The sequence below is a fragment of the Narcine bancroftii genome, chromosome 1, assembly GCF_036971445.1.
Source record: "Narcine bancroftii isolate sNarBan1 chromosome 1, sNarBan1.hap1, whole genome shotgun sequence".
NCBI lineage: Eukaryota > Metazoa > Chordata > Chondrichthyes > Torpediniformes > Narcinidae > Narcine > Narcine bancroftii.
Window position 1 is genome coordinate 440,633,433 of NC_091469.1, and position 17,406 is coordinate 440,650,838.

Consider the following 17,406-nt stretch of genomic DNA (forward strand, 5'->3'; position numbering starts at 1 on the left):
ATTACCATTTGTTTCCTGTAGATGTGCATGACCTGCTGAGTTTCTCCATCTCTCTTCTGTCTTGTTAATATAGTTTCCTTTCCTCGGTAATGCTGTTTGCATGCAAGGTTACATATGTACGGCAGAAACAAGGCCGTCAGCCTAATTTGACCATACTGATCAAGGTGTCTTCCAGAGCTAGTCCTGTTGATCTACATTTGGCCCATATCCATCTAAACCTTGTGTATTCATGCATCTATCTAAATGTTGTTATTATGCCACCCTTTACCAATTCCTCTGATAGTTCTATCCAGAGACCCACCACCCTCTGTGTAGGGAAAAATATATCTTGAGTCTCCTTTTAATAATTTCCTCTCCATTTAAACCTATACCCTCAATTTTTAGGCACTGCTACCTTGGGGTTGGGGTGGGGTGGGGGTGGGGGGGGGGTGGGGAAGAAAAACTGACACTCCATCCTCCATCTTATCTATGATCATTATTATATAAACCTCAATTAAACCTCAACACTTAATCTCCTTCATTCCAGAGAAAATAGTCCCAACCCATCCAATCCCTCTTTGTAACTCAAACTCTCTTCCAACCAACAACCTTGATGTTTCTACATTTTCTCTTGCTTAATCACATCATTTTTGAAAATATGTTGGCTGCTTGAATTCTGAACTAGCTTGTCTGCAGAAGGCAGAGAGAGGGTGGTAGTAGATGAACATATTCTGCCTGGAATATGACAAGTGGCATTCTGCAGGAATCTGTTCTTGGACCCCTGCTTTGAAATTGTTTTTAAATGACTTGTATGAAGAAGTGGAGGGGTGGGTCAGAAAGTTTACAAATGATATGAAGGTTGGAAATGTTGTGGGTAGTGTAGAAGGCTGTTGTCAGTTGCAACAGGATATAGGATGCAGAGTTGTGCAGAGAAGTGGCAGATGGCGTTCACTCTGGAGAGTTTGAAGTGATGCACTTTGGAAGGTTGAATTTGAAACCTGAGTATGTGGTTAATGATAGGATTCTTAACAGTTGTGGGGGGGGGGGGGCGGGGTGGAGAATAGAGGGCTCTTGGGATCCAGATCCATAGATCCCTCAAGGTTGTCATGCAAGTTGATGGGGTGGTTAGGAAGGCTTGTGGTGTTTTGGATTTCATTAGTCGGGATTGAGTTCAAGGGCAGCTCTACAAAACTCTGGTTAGATCATGCTTGGTGTATTGCATTCAGCTTTAATTGCCTCATTGCTGAAAGAATGTAAAAGCTTTTGAGAGGGTGTTGAGGAGAATTACCAGGATGTTGCCTGGAATGGAAACATGTCATATGAAGCAAAGTTGACAGAAGTTGGGCTTTACTCTTGGACCAAAAAAGATTAAGAGGTGACTTATTAAAGGTTTATAAGATGATGTGGGGCTTAGGCTGGACAGCCATCATGATTTTCCTGGAGGCTAAAGCAGCAAATACCATAGGACTTTGGTTTGAACTGAGTGTTGGAAAGTTTAGGGAGATGCCAGAGGTAAATTATTTTACACAGAATTGTGAGTGGCTGGAATCCATTTCTAAGGGTGGTGGTGGAAGCTGGTACAAAAAGGACATTCAAAAGATTCTTGGACAAGGATGTGAGAAAAATGGAGGGTTATGGGTGTGAGGTTGGGAAAAATTAGATTGTTGTGGAATAGTTTTACATTGGTCGGCTGGGCTAAAGGGCTTGTAATGTTCTATGTTCTGTAACTGCTCACAGTATTCCAGGTGTGATCTCACCAATGTATTGAACAACTGTAACATGTCCCAACACTTACTAAATGCCCCATCCAATTAAGGCAAACATGCAAAATGCTTTTTTCACTGCCTGCCCACCTGTGACCTCATTTTGAGCGAACTATGGACTTGTATCAAGGTTTTCTATGTATTGCAATGTCCTCAGGACCCTACAATTCACTGTATATGACTAGCCCTGGTGTAGCTTCCCAAAATGTATTTATTAAAATTAAATTCTATCTACCATTCTTTTGACTCCTTTCCCAGTTGCTCTAGATTCTGTTGTAGCCTCAGACAGCTAAGTTCATTGTCATCCACAAACATACTGATTATGGCACCTACATTCTCATCCATATGGTTAATATATATGACAGCAGTGACTTCAACACAAATCCCTACGCACACATGCCAATCCCACACTGTCTCCTTTCACCGGGGCATTTTTGTATCCATTTGGCCACATCACTCTGGATCCCATGTGATCTAACCTTCCAGACCAGCATACTGTGAAGACTGCTCAAAAAGACATTGCCAAAATCTGTGAAGATAACATCCCGTGTTATTGTAGGGGGGAAAAAAAGGAAATAGCAGCAAAATTTCTGCCCATCTTCATGGTAGTAAACTTATGAGGGAGGTTATGTGAGAGGCAGGGTCTAAAGGTCAGCACAACATTGGGGGCCAAAGGGCCTGTACTGTTCTATATTAACCTTCTGCAAATAGTTGAGGTGATAAGTCCAGATTGAGTGAAGAACTTTAAGAAACTTAGCAATCTGTAATTTTTTTTTTAATTAGATAAATTAATTGGACTAAAGCTGATAAATTCCAACAACCTGACTGCCTGCATCCCAAAGTTTTAAGAGGCAGTTATGGCAATAATAAATGTACTGTTTATAATTTTCAAAAAAATTACTTGGTTTCTTGAATGATTCCCATAGTTTAGAAGGTAGCCGAGGGAAATGATGATTGATAAATGTTTTAAGTCAGTCCAAAATTGAACAGATAAAGGCCAACCAGTGGATGTAGTATTTGAACATAAAAATCTTATGTTATGTTAGCATTATGCCACAGTACATGTGATTATTAAACCAATGAGGAAAATGGAGTTGAGAATAACATTAGAGCCTGGTTGAAGATTAACCAGCAGGTGCAGCAAGAAATTGGCTTTGTGGACCTTTACTTGTGTGTATTTGAGCACAAGAATAATTATGAATTATTCTGATTAAATCGAGCCCTGGTAAGACAACTTGAAGGATATTGTTAAATGTGATGTCTGCAGATACTGGAGAACTGCAAGTTCTTCAGCACTTTTTGTGTGTAGCTCTAGAATATTATGTACAATTCTGGTGGTCTTCCTATCAATGAAAGGAGATAAATATGATCAAGAAAATCCCATTAAGATTTGCTAGACAGATTTTTTTGGGTGGAAGATCTCACCAATGAAGAGCAATTAAGCAGATTTGGGCTTTTACTAATTTGCGTTTAGAAGAATGTAAAATTATTTTTTAAATTATAGTAGGATTGGCAAAGTAGACACAGGAATGACATTTACAGTGGCTAAGATGTCTAGAACCAAAGATTACAGTTTCAAAATGATGCATTAGCTAATCAATACCAAGATAAGAAGTAGTTTCTTCATGCAGAGGGTGGTGAATCTTTGGAATTTCCTGTTGAGGCACAATTGTTGAGTATTTTTTTTTTAAACTTTATCTAATATTTTCAAAACAAAAACTTTTACAAAGTCCGTAATATAAAAATGAAAACTACAACTAACCCATCCCCTTCCACCCACCCTTAGCAAACTCCACAAGGGAAGCATTAAGAAAATAAAATAAACCCATACAGCAGTTTAAGATATTACTAAATTCATACATTTCAAATGTATGTCTAAATTCATACATTTCAAATCTTAACAAAAAAGTCATAATTATCATGCAAGTTGTATGTTATTTTCTCCATATAAATGCAGGACCTCAACTCATTATGCCAACGATTTACATTTATCTCATCTTCATCTTTCCATGAAATCACAACTCATTTACATGCTACAGCCAATGCTAAACGAAAAAATGCTGTCTGAAATTTATCTAACTCCAAATCCATAAATGGAGCAGTACAACCCAACAAAAAATTTTTTGGATCTAACAAAAATTGGATCAAACAAATTTTGAAGAAATTCCCTAAAAATGATTGAACCTTATCACAAAGCCAAACTGAATGTAAAAATGTTCCTACATGTAATCCACATCTAAAACAGAACTCTGAATTACAAAATCCCTATTTTTTCAATTTCTCAGGGGTTTGATATAACTGATGCAAAAAATTATAATTAATCATACTATATCTTACATTAAGCAATTTTGTCACACCATCAGAACACATTGTCTCCCAATTGGCCTGATTAATATCACAAATTAAATCATTTTCCCATTTAATCCTAGATTTATCTAAATTTATTTTATCCATAGTGTCTTGTAACAACGCATACATCTCAGAAATAAAACCCTTAGTTAAAGAAGGAGAAATCATAAACTCAAATTTCGTTAACTTAGGAATTCTACATGGTCAAATTATTAGCTATGCATCAAAGAAAAAGAAGAAATTTTTGGCAGAGAGTCGGTTATTGGAAAAACATATAGCTGATTTGGAAAAAGAATTTCAGAGGAATTGTACAGAGGATAATAATGCAGTTTTGACTAAATTGAAGTTATAATATAATACATTGCAAACATATCAATTTGAATGTTTGATTCAAAGATCTAAGCAACGTTATTATGAGTTAGGGGGCACATAAAGTTTTAGCGTGGCAATTGAAAACAGAACAAGCATCAAGAACTATGAATGCTGTGAGGAAAGATAACTCGGTTACTTTTAAACCTCAGGAAATCAATGACCATTTTTTATCATTTTACCAGGAATTATATGCTTCTGAGTGAGTTCAAGATGATGGTTCCATTGAATCTTTTTTGTCAGAATTAAACTTGTCAATATTAGGAGAAGATGATGTGAGGAAACTGGACACTCCTTTTACAGATTTAGAAATAAAGGATGTTATTCAACAAATGCCTAACAGGAAATTATAGGTTTACTGTTAAATTTTATAAAGTTTTTTATGATGATCTGTCTTCTTTATTAATGGATGTTCTTCACCAGGTAATGCAAGAACAAGCTTTACCAGATTCGTGTTTGAGTGCAATAATAACGGTTATACCAAAAAAAGATAGAGATCCTTTGAATGTTGCTTCATATCGGCCAATTTCTTTATTAAATGTAGATTATAAAATAATAGTGAAATTATTGGAAAATAAGCTTGCTAAGATTTACCATAATTGGTACACTCTGATCAGGCTGGTTTCATTAAAAATAGGTATGTCTCTGACAATATTCTTAGAGGGATTTCGCTGATCAACACTTCACGTCAGCAACCCAACCTACCAATGGTAGTTGGTTTAGATGCTGAAAAAGCTTTTGATCGGGTCGAATGGAATTTTTTATTTAAAGTTTTGGAGAAATACAAGTTTAGACCCTTTTTTATTGGTTGGGTAAAGGTTCTAGATAATCAGTTAATAGGGTGGTGACAAATGGTCAAACCTCTTTTTTAATTATCGCGTTCAATTCGTCAACGTTGTCCTTTGTCGCCAGCTCTATTTGCGTTGGTCATCAAACCGTTAGCTCAAGCTATTAGGCAGAATGAGAATATTAGATAGCAGACGATAAATATAAGATTAATCTATTTGCTGATGACATTTTGATATATTTAATTGTTGATAATTAAAATCAACAATTATTAGTTACATTTTTTAACTGATTAAAACACCCTGTGCGATAATTAAAAAAGAGGTTTGACCATTTGTCACCACCCTATTAACTGATTATCTAGAACCTTTACCCAACCAATAAAAAAGGGTCTAAACTTGTATTTCTCCAAAACTTTAAATAAAAAATTCCATTCGACCCGATCAAAAGCTTTTTCAGCATCTAAACCAACTACCATTGGTAGGTTGGGTTGCTGACGTGAAGTGTTGATCAGCGAAATCCCTCTAAGAATATTGTCAGAGACATACCTATTTTTAATGAAACCAGCCTGATCAGAGTGTACCAATTATGGTAAATCTTAGCAAGCTTATTTTCCAATAATTTCACTATTATTTTATAATTCAAGACTGATGTATTTCTAGATATTAAGGGTACTGAAGGATTATGGGGTTGGTCCAGGAAAATGTCATTATGGTTAAAAAAAAATTACTCATAATCTGACTGAATACCGAAACTGATGCATGCCCCTCTTCCATTTCTTGTGTTAGCTGTTTTATTATTTATCATGTTGTGGACACTGGCTTTTATGACCTATTCTTAATTGTCTTTGTGCTCAAAAGGCAATTAAATATCCATCAGATTAATAGGTCTGGATATGAGTAAAGGCCAGACTGAGTAAAGATGACTGATCTCAGAATTAGTGAACCAGATTGATTTTACAACAATCTGCTAATAACAAAAGTTTTGTCAATAAAAAGTTTTGTGCAATAAATATACACTGATGTGCATAGGCACGAAATTGAAATCTGGTCAAAATTCAAGGTATTTTTGAATTTCCCTAATTGCAATCTTAAAAATACAAAAGCAAAGAAAGTTACATTTTTTAACTGATTAAAACACCCTGTGCAAACAAGTTAAAAGTTGAATGATCTTATGAAGTGATCTAATGTAAATGCTGTTTACTCAACAGACGGATCTAGAAATGGTAACTGAGGATCTAGCTCAGAAAGTAAATCGTCCTTACCTTCGCACTCCTCGTCATAAAATTATCAGGGCAGCATGTCTTGTTCAGCAAAAAAGACAAGAGTTTCTGGCTTCTGTGGCCCGTGGAGTTGCTCCTGCAGACTCTCCTGAAGTACAAAGGCGCAGGTATTTCTTCAGTGATGAGATACATTAGCAATTATTTCTATTGCTAAACAGAAAAAGTTAGTTTAATTCAATTAAGTTAAACACATAAACTTAATTTTTTGCACTGTAGTTTATTGTATGAAATTTTATTCAATAAGATTATTGTTTTCCCTCAAGCATTTAAGTACTATCCCAAAACCATGGTTTGAGGGTTTGTAACTACACTATCAACTATTCATAGCCATTAAAAAAAATTCCAAACAGCTTTGTTTTCTGAATGCAAATATGTCTTTTTGATTATTCATTTCATGGATTTGAATGTAGACAATTTCATGTGCTATTAATACTTAGCATCAGCAGATACCATTTGTTTAAAAGTGGAAAATGCTAGAGGTTTTGGATACCTACTATTATCCACACATTATTGAAAGGTGAAGAGTAAACTTCAATGTGCAATTTTTGTTTGAACAACAGCGTTTTTACCTTTAATTCAAGAATTTTAATGTATAAATATTCAGCTGAAGGTTTGATACAACTGTACTGTTGGAAAGGATATTTCTTTCACAATATTCGCCCTCACTTTTCCTTGAATCATTTACTACTTTTATCTTAAAAGAATTACAATTTAACGGTACTTAGTTTTTTTTTAAACTACAACTCTTGGTTGCCCAAGTAACTCAGTTAACATCAAGTAACTGTCATTATCGTATTGACAGAATTTTGACTTGTTTGTTACAGTTTTGCTGGTGGAACCTGGGATTGGGAATATTTAGGTTTTGCATCACCTGAGGTAAGTATACACTGTTTGTGGTTATATGGCATAGCCCTATCAGTGCAGAGATTCTCAGAGGACCCTTATTTAAAGGAGCTATCCTGAATAGGTGATGTTAGTAAATGGTGCCACTAATTCTACTGCTGATAATCTCTAAAAATATAGGACTTTGTTTACCTTTAATTCTGCCTGTATCAGGATTATCAGCTGCAACTCTACTCCTGCAGCCTGTCCTAATTTTCTTAACTAGTGTTTGGGATGGAGGCAGACATGGTAGTTAATTACTTCTGTCTATCTCTATGCCCAATCCTGGAAGACCACATCAACTGAGTGCCAACCTTTTATGGCTGTGCTTTTCTAAAAAATAATTGTTTTACTTTTTATTTCTTTATGCAATACGGCCTGCAGGTATGGAGGACAAGACATAGAAGGCCTGCAGGTAAGGGTTTTAATAACTTGTATTTAAAAGCCTGTTTAGGCTGCAATTATTGTGCAGGACAGCTCCTTTAAATTATTTTATTCCAAATGTTGATAAGTAAATATTTTGCAACTCTTGAAGACCACAATTGTTGAAATATATTAAAAGGGAAACCATCAGTAAATCTCATTTATTTGTTCTAGATTAATCCAGATTAAGTTTAGCGAATTAGCTTTTTCATTTTTTTTGTTTGTGCATTGGATATAGATTTATTTATGTGAACCTTGAGCTGAATGAGCAATGTTACAACAAACGAGTAATTAAAAATGTCCCAAGTTTGGAACATTAGATGCAGAATCCTTTCTATGCAATTCCTGTAATTGTCTAGTCATCAATGAAAGGCAGAGTCGCTTGGGTTTATTTTCCACAGCTGTTAATAATTTGATTCAACAAATTTGAATTGTATGTTATTTACTGAGAGTTTTTCAGTTCTTGACACTGGTTTATAATGTGTATGTAAGCTGTTAGTGGTCTGGGGTAATACTGTTATTGTTGTACAAATGACAATTTCATATTTACCTAGTCCTGTTGGGATTTCACTTTTTATAATTTTGAGGCATTTTCATTCAATGCATGTATATGTGTGACTAAAATCAACGTAATGATTGGCAAAGTACATGTATGACATCACTTATAACCCTGAGATTTATAAAAAATGCTATGGAAATATTGATAGCTTGTGCATCAAAAAAACCTTACAGTTGAGTGGCTCACTTGTGCATTTTAGTTCTGGTCTACTAATAGAAACATAACAATTTGTTTGAAGGGACTGATGTTACATATTTTAATAAGTCTGATTTATCTGACTTAATGCGTGGCTTAAATTTTGTGTAACAATTTTTATGCTTGTGTATTGTAAATATGTAATGCTTGAATGGGGACTGCACTCATTCTCCTCAACAAAGGCTCAGCTTTTTCATCTCAGTATGTGATGAATAGTTCATTACTTGCCTTTTAAAGTTATATATCATTCACTTTCAGTGTTGATAAGTAGATTGGTATCCAACCACATGTATCTAACAAGGAACATGTCTAATTGCACTTTAGTAAATACTAAACAAATATGGGAAATTGCACAATTGTACAGACCCTTTGCCCCACAATGTTGTACCAATCTATATATACCATTTTTAAAAAAACTAAATCCTCCCTACCTCAACTCTCTATTTTTCTTTCAGCCTGTCCAAGAATCTCTCAAATGCCTCCACCTTCACCACCACCTTTGGCAATGCATTCCAGTCACCTACTATACCACTGATGTTTCCCTTAAACCTTCCTCCCTTTGTGATATATAATGTCTTTAGTCATATTTGTATGCTATATGTAAGTGCATTTAAACCCTTTTGTACATTTGTTATTGTGGAAGCAAAACGGTGAGGTTTTTGTCTATTTTATTTAATTACTTACATTTATTAAATGGGTGAAAACATCGTTCTTTGCCATGGAAACAGCAGTTGACTTCAACTCATCTTAGGAGTTGGTATTCTCAAAAAATACTCTGAAATCAAAGAACTTTTTAGAACTGCCCTACAACACGCGGAGATTCCACTGTGGACCTTTGTTTGGCAAGTTCATGTCAGAATTCCAAACACAACAAACAGTAAAGTTTAACCTGATTAGTGTTAGATATTAAATAACTGAAATGTCCCTGGTCAATCAATATTTTTAATAATAAACCATACTAATATGTATTTTCTAATAAACTGCACTTGTGTACAGTCTGGGGAATATTAATTCATAAAGACTTAAAAGTCAAAGGTTCACTCGGCGTCATAAAGGAATGAGTATTGGCATTTTACTGGAGAAGTTGGTGTTTTTGCAATTTAAAAACTTGGATAAAGGATCTTTGCATAAACCTCCTTTTACCCACAACCCCACACCCATTTACTCCTTTAAAAAACAAGAAAGCAACTACTCTCATGAGAAGAAAATGTTTGTCATCATCAGTTGAATATAGAATCAACTTCAGGTATGTTACCCTTGACCAAAACTAATGACCACTGGGGTTTGATTATCCTTTCTGAGCAAGAATTGAGTATAGTAGTTCAAGGTACTGTCCATTAAGGGCGACAGCATCTCACACTGATATTGTGAGTTTTTATATTAAAAATGTAAAATATTTGCATTTTGTAAAGCAACATATTTGAAACAAACAATTTTGACGTTAACCAAAATCTATTGAGGTGTTGCATACGAAGTCAGCACATTTGGAGTTTGGGTAATATTTAGACCAGAACATGCTGCTGATCTAATTTTGAAGTGATTCATTGTGTTTTTTTGTATTTACTTTTATATATTTTAATGTAATTAATAATAAAATAGCAATGTGAGAAATGCTACAAAAGAATTGGTTGAATGAAACATTTAAAATTTCCCTCCATTACTGGGAAGTGAAGTGCTGCTGTACAATACTGACAGGAGAACATAATCGCAGAATGAGAATGCTCTCAGATTTATATTGTATGTTTGCAAAACCATAGACAAGCCTTAAATAAAAACATGGTTTAATTATTTTCAATTTGCAAAATGTTTCTAAATCCTATTTTTTAAACCTGTTGTATTTAGGAATATGCTGAATTTCAGTACCGGCGACGGCATAGACGACGGCGAGATATGCATAGCCTTCGGAGTAACACACCAGATCCTGAAGATCCAAGTGACAGTACAATAGGTAACAGTTAAAATGAAAGCAAAAACTTCCATTTGTTTTTAAACTTGGAGCAAACTAAAATATGCACATGAAATATTTTTCATTTACCTTAACATCACAAGATAAAAGAATTCAGCCCATCGAGTCTGTTCTGCAATTCCACCCTGAGCTAAACTATTCTCAAATCTAGTTCCAATTTCCGGCCTTTTCCCCATATCCCTTGATATCCTGGCTAATTAGATACCTATCAATCTTCTCCTTAAACTCCCCCAATGATCAGACCTCCACAGCTGTATGTAGCCACAAATCCACGACCCTCTAACTAAAGAAATTTCCCCTCATCTCTGTTTTAAGTGGATACATTTTAATTCTAAGACTGTGCCCCCTTGTGCTGGATTCACCCACCAAGGGAAACACATTATTCACATCCACTGTTAAATCCTTTCAGCATTCAAAATGTTTCTGAGGTCCCCTCTCATTCTTCTATACTCCAATGAATATCGTCTAAGAGCTGCTGAACGTTGTATTCCAGGAATTATCCTGCTAAATTTTCTCTGTACTCTTTCTAACATCATTACATCCCTTCTAAGATAAAGGGCCCAAAACTGCACACAGTTCTCAAATGAGGTCTCACCAGTGACCCATAGAGCCTCATCAACAGCTCTTTACTGTTATACACTTCCTCTTGAAATGAATGCCAACATAGCATTTGCTTTCTTCACTGCTAATTCATCTTGTGGTTAACCTTTAGGTTATCCAGCACAAGGACTCCCAAGTCCCTTTGCACTTCCGAATTTTGAATTTTCTCCCCATCCACATAATAATCTGTTTATTTTCTCTTCCAAGAGGTACAACCATGCATTTCTCAACATTGTATCTCATCTGCCATTTCTTTGCCCACTCTCTGAAGCTGTCCAAGTCTCTGCAACCTTTTGGTTTCTTCAACCCTTCCTACTCCACCACCTATCTTGGTATCATCTGCAAACTTAGCCACAAAACCATTCAATCCAAAATCTAAATCATCAAAAAAATTGTAAAAAGAGCAGCCCCAACAAGGATCCCTGTGGAACACCACTAGTAACCGAAAACCAACCAGAACAGGAATTCTTTATTCCCACACTTTGCTTTCTGCCTATCAGCCATTGCTACACCCATTCTAATCTTTCAGTAATTCCATGGGCTCTCATCTTATCAAGCATTCTCTTATGCAGCATCTTATCGAAGGCCTTTTGAAAATCCAAATACACAACTGCAATGTAAGGTGAGCCAGAACCTGATTCAAATATGGGTATGAGCGCTGGGGGTACAAATTTCACTCTCAACTGTGAAGCTCTCAATTAATTTGAGTAGTCTTAGCAATGTTCTTGATAAAGCTCCAGCGCATTTAAAAGCTTACAATGGCATTAAAAAGTAAGGGCATTAGAGGTAAAGCAATAAATTTCAAGTATTACTAAATTGACTCTTCTGACATGGGGAGCCTTGAGCATTTTTCATTGATCTTGTGTCTGAACGAGTTTTTAGTGTGATGATGCTGCTTTCTTAACCACTGTTGTTTTTTTTGAATATTTTTTTTTCCATCAATAAACAAGGAGATAACATCACAGACTTACAAAATGCACAGATAGCCCCCAAAAATCTACAAAAATCTCTCCCTCCCTCTCCCGCCCCCTTAAAAAAAGGGAAAGAAAGATGTTAGGTGTGGTATCGGCGCTTCTGATGAGTGACCATGGAGTCTGTAGAACCACCCCCTTACGTAATTTCTGTTGTTAATCCAGCTATTGGTAATGTTTGTCAGGATTTGGCTTCAGCTGTGCTCCCATGTGCGTCACACATGATATGTCGGTTTCTAAGCTTGTACATGATTTTTTTTTCCATGGGAATGTAACTGTATATTGGTAGTCCACCTACTGATGAGAAGAGGGGAGTCACATTTCCAGGTGATCGCTATACATTTTTTGCTATGGACAAAGTGATAAATATAAATTGAATTTGGTTAATTTGTAACTTCTGTCCATAAGGTTCCCAGCAGATACAACGTTGGGTCTGGTGGAAAGGTTACTTTTGTTATCCTGTTTAGTGTATTGGCCAAATCCTGCCAAATGAGGCTACCTTTGCACAGGACCATGCTGCTTGAACAAATGTTTCCAGCTCCACTCCACACCTGAAACATGTCTCCGGTAGCTCCAGTTTTTGCCTTGAGAATCTTTTGTGGTGTGAGGTAGAGCTGGTGCAGAAAGTTGTATTGAACCAATCTACATCTAGAATTAATCACTGTTGTCACATTGTCTCTATACCAATCTGATTAGCATATCTCATCAATTGTGATGCCCAGGACTGACTCCCATCTCTCTTGATCTGTGTAGCCCTTGGTTGGGGCTTTCACCTTAGAGTATCGAGTACATTCTTGAAAAAAATTAGGATGCATTTCCCAGTCGAAGCATCCCTTCAACCTCACTAGGTGTAGATGGGGTCATTGTAGGGCCTCACCTATCCCTTAGAAATAATCTTAACTGGAGGAAACAATGAAAGGTCCCATAAGGCAAATCATATTTAGACAATAGGTACTGGAGTAGGCCAGCATTTAGATCATGGCTGATCTTCCACTATCAGTACCCTGTCCCTGTCTTCTCCCTATAACCCTTAATTCCCCTGTCCACAAGAACCTTATCTCACATCCTCTTGAACTTATCCAGAGAACCTGCCTCTACCATCCTCTGCAGCAAAACATTCCACAGACCAAAGGCCATTGCCTTTTTCACAGTACACCTAGATCACATTGCACTTCCCCACTCCCTAACTTGACTTTATTTAAATAATAATCTGCCTTCCTGTTCCTGCCACCAAAGTGGATAACCTCACATTTATCCACATTGAACTGCATCTTCCATGCATCCACCCACTCACCTAACCTGTCCAAGTCTCCCTGCATTTTCCAGACATCCTTCTCCCACTTCACACTGCCACGCAGTTTCGTGTCATCTGCAAATTTGCTAAATGTTATTTATAATCCCCTTATCTAAATCATTAATATATATGATAAACAGCTGAGGACACAGCACTGAGCCCTGAGGGACCTCACTTGTCACATCCTGCCATCCCAAAAGTGACCCATTAATTCCTACTCATTGTTTCCTCTCTGTCAACCAATTTTTTATTCATGTCAGCACCCTAGTCCCAATAGCATGCTCTCTGATTTTTGCCCACTAATCTCCTGTGCGGGACCTTACCAAAAGCTTTCTGAAAGTCCAAGTACACCATATCCACTGGCTCTCCCATGCCCACCCTTCTCATCACATCCTCAAAAAATTTTCAGATTAGTCAAGCATGATTTTCCCTTCAGAAATCTATGCTGACTTGTAATGATACTATTATTTCTGTCTAAGCGTTCTGTTATTTATTTTATAATAGATTCTAATATCTTCCCTACTACTGACATTAGGCTTCTTCTTCTTCTTCTTCTTCTTTGGCTTGGCTTCGCGGACGAAGATTTATGGAGGGGGTAAAATGTCCACGTCAGCTGCAGGCTCGTTGGTGGCTGACAAGTCCGATGCGGGACAGGCAGATACGGTTGCAGCGGTTGCAGGGGAAAATTGGTTGGTTGGGGTTGGGTGTTGGGTTTTTCCTCCTTTGCCTTTTGTCAGTGAGGTGGGCTCTGCAGTCTTCTTCAAAGGAGGTTGCTGCCCGCCAAACTGTGAGGCGCCAAGATGCATGGTTTGAGGCGATATCAGCCCACTGGCGGTGGTCAATGTGGCAGGCACCGAGAGATTTCTTTAGGCAGTCCTTGTACCTTTTCTTTGGTGCACCTCTGTCACGGTGGCCAGTGGAGAGCTCGCCATATAACACGATCTTGGGAAGGCGATGGTCCTCCATTCTGGAGACGTGACTGTAATTGCCTGTTTTCTCTCTCCTTCCCTTCTTAAAAAGCGGCACAACATTAGCCACCCTCCAATCCACAGGCACCTCTCCTGAATCTATAGAACATTGGAAAATGTCGGCCAATGCATCCACAACTTCAGGAGTAACCTCCCGAAGCACCCTGAAATACAGTCCATCAGGCCCTGGGGATTACTAACCTTCAGTCCTTTCAATCTCCTCAAGACCACATGCTTCCAAATCTGGATTTTCATCAATTCCTCTTTTAGCTGCTTGAAGGACATAAGATGCCTCCTTTTGTAGCAGTCCTCAATATATCAGATTCCCTGCCGATGCCAAATCTCCAGGATTTTGTTACCCGTGTTCATGAAAATCAATTCGATACAAGTCAGTGGCACCTTAGGTGATGTCTCCACTTTCTTTCCAATACACTCATTGATCTTGTGCCAGATTTTAATAAGATATTTCAGTATGGGGGTTATCTTCTTGTTAATTTGGCATTCCATTTGTATATGAAATCTTTTGCCATTCCCTCCTCCATTGTGTGCAATCCCATTTGTACCCAAGCAGATGGCTCCCTGTCCTCAAAGAAGGTTGCAAGGAACCTTGACTGAGCTGCTAGGTAGTATTCCTTAAAATAAGATAACCTTAAAGTCCCCTCAATGTAGTCCCATGTTAGTTTCTTTAAGGCTATCCTGTGTACTTTCCCATTCCAAATGAATGTTGTTATGCTATCATTCAACATCTTAAAGAAGGAATGTGGTCATGGAATTGGTAAAGACTGGAAGAGGTATTGGAGTCTTGGGATCAGCCTCATCTTTATGCAGTTAACCCTCCCATAAAGGTAATGGGCAGGTCTCTCCATCTCCTTGAGTCACTTTCAATCTTCTTCAGTATAGGGGATAGTTAAGTTTATATAAATTTCACATCTCCTACATATCAACTGAAATTACTGTTTCTTTGATATTCTTTATAGTCAAATTTATTCAGTGGCATGTTTGTTGGCTTTATAGCCTGATATTGCACCTAGTCCTCCAGCATGCTGAGCAGTTTCAGCAGACCCGGGTGGGTCCATCAGGTACAGCAACACGTCATCTGCCATTTGATTGATTTTGTGCTCTAGCTGGCCCACTCTGAATCCCTTTATCTCTAGATCTTTCCTAATGGCCTCTGCCAATGGTTCAATTGCTAAGACGAACAGCCCTGGAGACAGAGGACAGCCCTGCCTGCTGGACCTACTGAAGGGGAATGTTGGTCATACAGTTTCTCATCCAATTAATAAATGTTTGTCCCGTTCTGAATTTTCCCCAATATAAACAAACAATCCATTCTAACCAATAAAAGGCCTTCTCTGAATTTAGGGAAACTATTATACTTGGATCATGTTTTGCTTGTGCCAAATGTATAATGTTAAATAGTCTGCTCAAGTTGTTAGCAGAGTGCCCACTTGACCCGGATCTATCAGTTTGGGAAGGTGTTATTAACTCTTTTTTTTTTTCTTTGGCTTGGCTTCGCGGACGAAGATTTATGGAGGGGGTAAATGTCCACGTCAGCTGCAGGCTCGTTTGTGGCTGACAAGTCCGATGCGGGACAGGCAGACACGGTTGCAGGGGAAAATTGGTGGGTTGGGGTTGGGTGTTGGGTTTTTCCTCCTTTGTCTTTTGTCAGTGAGGTGGGCTCTGCGGTCGTCTTCAAAGGAGGTTGCTGCCTGCCGAACTGTGAGGCGCCAAGATGCACGGTTGGAGGCGAGATCAGCCCATGGCGGTGGTCAATGTGGCAGGCACCAAGAGATTTCTTTAGGCAGTCCTTGTACCTCTTCTTTGGTGCACCTCTGTCACGGTGGCCAGTGGAGAGCTCGCCATATAACACGATCTTGGGAAGGCGATGGTCCTCCATTCTGGAGACGTGACCTACCCAGCGCAGTTGGATCTTCAGCAGCGTGGATTCGATGCTGTCGGCCTCTGCCATCTCGAGTACTTCTAATCTCTTTTAAAATGGACTTTTATTCTTGAGGGTCCCAGTAGATTTGGGAAGATGCAAATAAAACTACCCCTATTATTTCTGAAGTGCCATATTGCATCTCAGTTTTCTGCTTGATAGACCAAGTTTTTAATATTGAAGCTGCTTGTGTCATAAGTTACTAGGTCAGGTGATAATTGGCCACTAAACCATGGAATAAAATTCTAAAATGAATAGTTTAATTTAAAACGCATTTCTGCATCAACCTCATTTCCACAACTTCAAAGATCAGATTTGTGACATCGCATTCAACACTGAAATTCTTTTTCCTGCAGGCCAGGCAGAAGTTCTACTTCTCAGTAGAGAAACTAAACTCAAGAAAAATATGCATATACAAAAGAGAAAAATGGAAACAAAGAAAGAAATGGAAACAAAATGTGCGAAACAGAAATATTCAATAACAAATAATGTGCAAAGAGTCCTTAAATGAGTCTCTGGCTGAGTTCATTGTGTAGGAGTCTGATGGTGAAGGGATAGCAGCTGTTCCTGAACCTGGTGGTGCGAGTCTTGTGCCTATACTTCCTTTCTGGTAGTGGCAGCATAAGCTAGGTGGTGTGAATCCTTGATGATTGGTGCTCCTCTCTGACAACTGAGTTACATGTAGATTTTATTTATGGTCAGGAGAGTTTTTCCTGTGATGTACTGGGATGAATCCACTACTTTTTGCTACACTACTAGTGTACAGATTTCCAACCACATGTATTGATGCCCCCATACCAGGCCCTGATGTCAGCATACTTTCCACTGCACATCTGTAGAAGTTTGCCTGGGTTTCCAATGTCATACTGAACTTCCGCAAGCTCCTGAGAAAGTAGAGCCACTGGCGTGCTTTCTTCATGACATTAGTCTGTTGGGTTCAGGACAGCTCCTCTAAGATGGTGACTCACAGAAATTTAAATTTGCTTACTCTCTCCACCTCTGATCCCCCAATGATCATACACACCTGGATTTCCCTTTCTAAGTCCATAATCAGCTCCTTTGTTTTGGTAATTTTGAGTGT

General features: G+C 37.9%; 1 protein-coding gene across 10 annotated transcripts in view; it reads left to right on the forward strand.

Moving 5' to 3' along the window:
* Positions 1 to 17,406, forward strand: part of LOC138751718 (ankyrin repeat and IBR domain-containing protein 1-like) — a 133,828-nt gene that overhangs the window by 104,580 nt on the left and 11,842 nt on the right. For 9 of the 10 annotated variants that reach the window (XM_069914380.1, XM_069914374.1, XM_069914382.1 and 6 more), the window contains 3 exons: positions 6,457 to 6,635; positions 7,353 to 7,404; positions 10,430 to 10,535. In XM_069914380.1, the coding sequence (XP_069770481.1) occupies positions 6,457 to 6,635; positions 7,353 to 7,404; positions 10,430 to 10,535 (337 nt within the window). Of the gene's footprint in view, positions 1 to 6,456; positions 6,636 to 7,352; positions 7,405 to 7,794; positions 7,826 to 10,429; positions 10,536 to 17,406 lie in introns of all 10 variants that reach the window. The other variant, XM_069914381.1, reaches the window with a different exon arrangement.